The sequence below is a fragment of the Protomyctophum parallelum genome (assembly GCF_964188405.1).
Source record: "Protomyctophum parallelum genome assembly, chromosome: 16".
NCBI classification, from domain to species: domain Eukaryota; kingdom Metazoa; phylum Chordata; class Actinopteri; order Myctophiformes; family Myctophidae; genus Protomyctophum; species Protomyctophum parallelum.
In genome coordinates, this window is record NC_139711.1 from 45,036,356 (window position 1) to 45,041,632 (window position 5,277).

At 44.2% G+C, this 5,277-nt stretch overlaps 1 protein-coding gene across 1 annotated transcript; it reads left to right on the top strand.

Moving 5' to 3' along the window:
- Nucleotides 1-279: 279 nt before the first annotated feature.
- Nucleotides 280-636, top strand: LOC310873830 (transcription elongation factor SPT4-like; the record flags this gene model as incomplete). The annotated part of the gene is made up of 1 exon (XM_083786381.1): nucleotides 280-636. The coding sequence occupies one exon, from the start codon at nucleotides 280-282 to the stop codon at nucleotides 634-636; it is 357 nt and encodes a 118-aa protein (XP_083642507.1).
- Between the last annotated feature and the right edge of the window lie 4,641 nt (nucleotides 637-5,277).

The following is a 5,277-nucleotide window of genomic DNA, read 5'->3' on the forward strand; positions in this document are numbered from 1 at the left end:
TGGGTTATCGGTGAAATTTACACCGGCCACGTGACGGTAACCAGCCAATCAGAATGAAGTCTTGGGACTACCCGTTTTAGAATTACCATTTTACCATTTAGAACAGTCTGGCGTCATGGAACTCCACATTTGGGCATCAAGTGACATCACAGCGACATCACAGCAGCATATTTTAAACCTGGACATTCAGGGTGCAAACAACTTGCATCGCCCGCGACCTGTCCCCCCTCTAACCCCCCTCTAACACACACACACACACACACACACACACACCGCCAAATGGAGACCGTTCCCCGGGAGATCCGCCAGCTGCGCGCCTGCCTCCTGTGCTCGCTGGTGAAGACGGCGGAGCAGTTCGAGTACGACGGCTGCGACAACTGCGAGGCGTCGGGGGATCTGCGCCTGAAGGGGCGTGGCCGCGACGTCGTGCTGGAGGCCACGTCGGCCTCGTTCGACGGCGTGGTGGCCATGATGAGCCCCGCCGACAGCTGGGTGGCGCGCTGGCAGCGCGTGGACACGCTGCGCCCGGGCGTCTACGCGCTGTCCGTGAGCGGCCGGCTGCCCAACTACGTGCTGGACGACCTGAAGGAGCGGGGTGTCGTCTACAGGTCCAGAGACACCGCCGTGAAGACATGATGATAGGGAAAGGTCTTAACCCATTCTGACCTGAGATCAGATTCTAAAAACGTCTTCTACATCCTGACAGTTTTCCATTCTGACCTGAGATCAGATTCTAAAAACGTCTTCTACATCCTGACAGTTTTCCATTCTGACCTGAGATCAGATTCTAAAAAATGTCCCCCTACCTATTCCATTTATCCCGCTCTATTTCCCATTCCAAGTGCATTTCTCTCATATGTAATGCCGTAGGTATGCAATTGCAAAGCCCCCTCAGGTACATGATAGAATATTTCTGTCGGTGGGTAGATCTTGTTGAGCTGGTTAGGTAAAAAAAAAACTGTGGTCTCCCCTGCTCTGGGGCGTCTCCCTATGTTGCCCCCGTGACCCGACCACGGATAAGCGGTTGAAGATGGATGGGTGGATAGCTGCAAGCAGCGATAATACCTCCATGAAAGCAATAAGACTGGAGATGACGTCGTTTTTTGTTTTGTTTGTTACGCTGATTGGATGAAGGGGTTGTCTGTCAACGCTGTACTCCCGCAGCCAACCAGTGGCGTGCACAGATAGACACTAGGGGGTGCTAGAGCACCCCCTGCCCTTTTGGCAATTTTGCTAAAAAAAAAGAAGAAAAAAACGTTTTCCTTTTTTCTTAATTTGTAGTGTGTGGACCATGCGGTGACATTGATCAAATCTTGATAAAAAAACGCTTCTACTATATTATTTAGGCCCCCCACAATCTAAAGCTATGTTTCTATGTCAGTGGTTCTTCGATAAATAAATAAAATAGCAGACCTACAAGCTCATAGCGCGCCACTCGGTGGCGCGCTATGAGCTTGTAGATCTGCTATTTTTCAATAGCTAAAGCTCCAAAATGGGTTCCCGCCCCAAAATGCGCTGCACAAGGTGCCCTTTTTTTCACTTGAGCACCTGCCCCTCTAAATGTCTGTGCACGCCACTGCAGCCAACCATCCAGACTCTTCCACACAATGGCCCTCATTTGTCAAATTCGGCCCTAAATGCGAGTTGTGGGTTTTTGGAGCCCCTACAAGTGGCTGATGTTTACAAGGTTTAAGAGCTTGAGCTTTTATTTAGATGTTTGGTGTTTCTGTTTCCTCTTGATTCACAGCACACTGAGCTCAGCATTACACAGAAGATGTCCCAGAATGCACCACTACATGTAAGAAGCTCTCCATGTGTACAACTTACTTGTTTGTTCTTTTCAAGAGCATCGTCGGTATGTATTTGATAGTTTGTGTTCATAGAAACACATTGATATGTTTGTGTGTGAAGTTAGCACTTTAGTACTGTGTTTGAGTCAACTGCAGCATATCATGTGACTGTTGTTGCTAACACCGTGTAGCTCAGCGGTGCCCAAAAGGTAGATCACGATCTACCAGTAGATCACAAAGGCTTTGCAGGTAGACCACATGACATGCCCATAAAAAAATATATATAATTTTAATATAAAAAAACGATTTTTGCATCTGCCGCTTGAGATGACCTGAGATGACTTGAGGTGACTTGATTGATTGACATCAAAAAGGGCCTGTCAGCTCAAACACACAATGCAATACTTCGTTTTCAAATTGTTGCGTACAATCATCAGTAGCATTACAAAGTCAAATACCAACAAACAAAAAACCCCTACCATTTCCATTTCCCCCTCTATTTCCCATTCCATGTGCGTTTGTTTGTCTTATATGTAGCCTATAAAAGCCCCCTCAAGTACATTGTTTAACTATTTTCAGCAATGGGATGATAGTTTTTTTTTGGTGGGTAGATCTTGTTGTTGTTGAGCTGGTCGTTTTGAAAGTAGCTGAGTCAAAAAAGTGTGGGCACCCACTGTAGCTTGTACTGCATATCTGGTTACTGCATATGGTCTGTGTACAGTGATTCTAGCTGTCTACATACTGTACTTATTGCATTTATGATGGAAAAGAGTTTAAGCACTGTTTGCGACTGTTTGCGATTATTATTATTATTATTATTCTGCCTTTGAGACCACCATTGGTGAGATCCAGTCTCTCAGACCAAAGACTGATAATATATTGTCGTTGTTTTCTACATTCTCTAATTGTGTAGACTACGTGTAAATTATACAATATAATAATAATATATTTTAATTCTCAAGTGTGAGTGTAAAATGAAACCACATGGACCCGTTGTCATGCCCAAATATGGAGTTCCAAGTCACTCTGACCTCACCAGGCCATATATGGAGCATGCATATCTCCTCGTATGGGTCGTTATGTCATGTGACATCAGCTGACGGTCTCCGATTTAATGTCTATGACGCCAATCTCATGTGAGCGAAGTCGAGCCGGAATGGTAAATGGTGCCTTTATCCAAGGCACTTTACATAGATTGTGACTGTGGCTCAGGAGGTAGAGCAGGTCATCCAATGATCCATGGGTCGGCGGTTCGAATCCCGGCTCCTCCTCCTCCTGTCTACATGTCGAAGTGTCCTTGGGCAAATAAGACTCTGAACCCCACATTTCTCCTGATGTGCTGGTTGGTACCTTGCATGGCTTCCGCCGCAATCGGTGTGTGAGTGTGATGTGTGTGAATGGGTGAATGTAATGCACAATCTATGTAAAGTGCCTTGGATGAAGGCGCTATATAAATGCACCATTTACCATTACATTCAACCATTCACACACACATTGCACTTGTAGAACTTGTGAACTTGTAGATCGGCTATTTTCTAGAGACTTTGTACACATTTTGAACTTGTGAAGTGGGACATTCTGCAATATGAGTACTTTTACTTTCTGATCCCGATACTTTTGTACTTTGACTCAAGTACATTTTCAGTTTCGTACTTTCACTTGTAGTTTTAGAGAGTAGTAAAAAAATATATGTTAATGACGTTTAGAAGCTTTAGAACACTTTCCTGGGGGTCTTTATGTGTGTAATATGTGGTTTTAGATATTTTAGATTGTATCAGTGAGCCCGGTGTCTCTGATGTCATGGACACTGGGCTCACTTCCTTCCTGGACTACATGTTGTCTCAGTAAGACAGCTCTCCCCCTATCCACAAGGAGGAGCAGTGCACCAAAGAATTATGGGAATTGTAGTCCAGGAAGGTAGTGAGACCAGTGTCCATGACATCAGAGACAACAGGCTCACTGCTAAAATCTAAAATATCTAAAACCACATATTACACACATAAAGACCCCCAGGAAAGTGTTCTAAAGCTTCTAAACATCATTAACATATATATTTTTGCAAAAAGGGTGAAGTGTCCCTTTAAGCATTGTGACTTTCATCCCCTTTTCTCACACTAGTTTACATATATTGGATCCATGGACCATTATTTAAATCTCTCCAGATGTTCTGTGTATCCGGAGGGGAAACCCAGTTAATTCAAACGGACATAGTGTTGTTTTGCCAAACATACAGTACAGGATTGCTGTATATTCTTCTAACTGTCTGAAAACATTACCCCAGTGATCTCCTGGGGTCTCTCTCTCTCTCTCTCTCTCTCTCTGTCTCTCTCTCTCTCTCTCTCTCTCTCTCTCTCTCTCTCTCTCTCTCTCTCTCTCTCTCTCTCTCTCTCTCTCTCTGTCTCTCTCTCTCTCTCTCTCTCTCTCTCTCTCTCTCTCTCTCTCTCTCTCTCTCTCTCTCTCTCTCTCTCTCTCTCTCTCTCTCTCTCTCTCTCTCCCACGCAGAGTGATGTTGCTTAGAGCGTTTGGCCTAAGCCAACAAATTAATTTCCATGGACTCAATAATTATTATTCACGTGAGTTCAAGCATATTATAAATGAGGAATTAGCATTTATATACTGTACTATATGCTCATCCCTATTCATGGACGAATATTATACGTTTGTCTCTGTCAGGCGGAAACCTCAAGCGTTCTGAACGCACCTTACAGACCCTCCTGAGGATTGAGATCAGCCGACGCAGCGAAGCTGTAAGTACCCCAGAGCACTTTCCGTTTTGATTGATTGATTGAAATATTTATTAACAGTTTGTAGAATTTACAGTACATTTCAAGCACAAACTCAATACAAAGACTGTTAACTGTGAGTGGACGACCCAATTAAGCATTACACTTGTTTACAACAGGGTCCACATTGTACAATTAATCAAAACATTTAGAGACGTACAAATAGACACTTCTATGTAGTTAAAGAACAGAACAGTACTTGCCCTGGCCTCGACCTCCTACAGGTGTACGCAAAGGTTCAACTTATGTAACTTAGTACTAGCCCTATAGCCTCGACAGGCGTATACGCAAAGGCTCAGCTTATGTAACTTAGACAGCATTGTATGTAGACTTAGATGGCAGTTTATGTAAACATAGCACTATAGCACTATCAAACTCATACAGAGGACATTTAGAACCATTGTAGTGGATATCTCAAACAGGATTTCTATAGACACATGACTCAGATGTTCCAATAACTTGATTGGAGTCTGCTTATGGCAAATTAAATTGATTTGACACAACATTAAACAGGTCCATGGATGCTGATACTTGCAATTTACGGGGAATTAACGGGAAAGAGAATATACGCAGCACATCCTCGCACGTTGGGTGGGGGTGTCAAACTGGTGGCAGAAGGGGGGGGGAGGGAGGGACGGTAAGTTGAGTCAGAGGTAAGTTGCGCGCTCTGCTCGCACACAAGTAGGCCCAAATAGCAGGGGAGT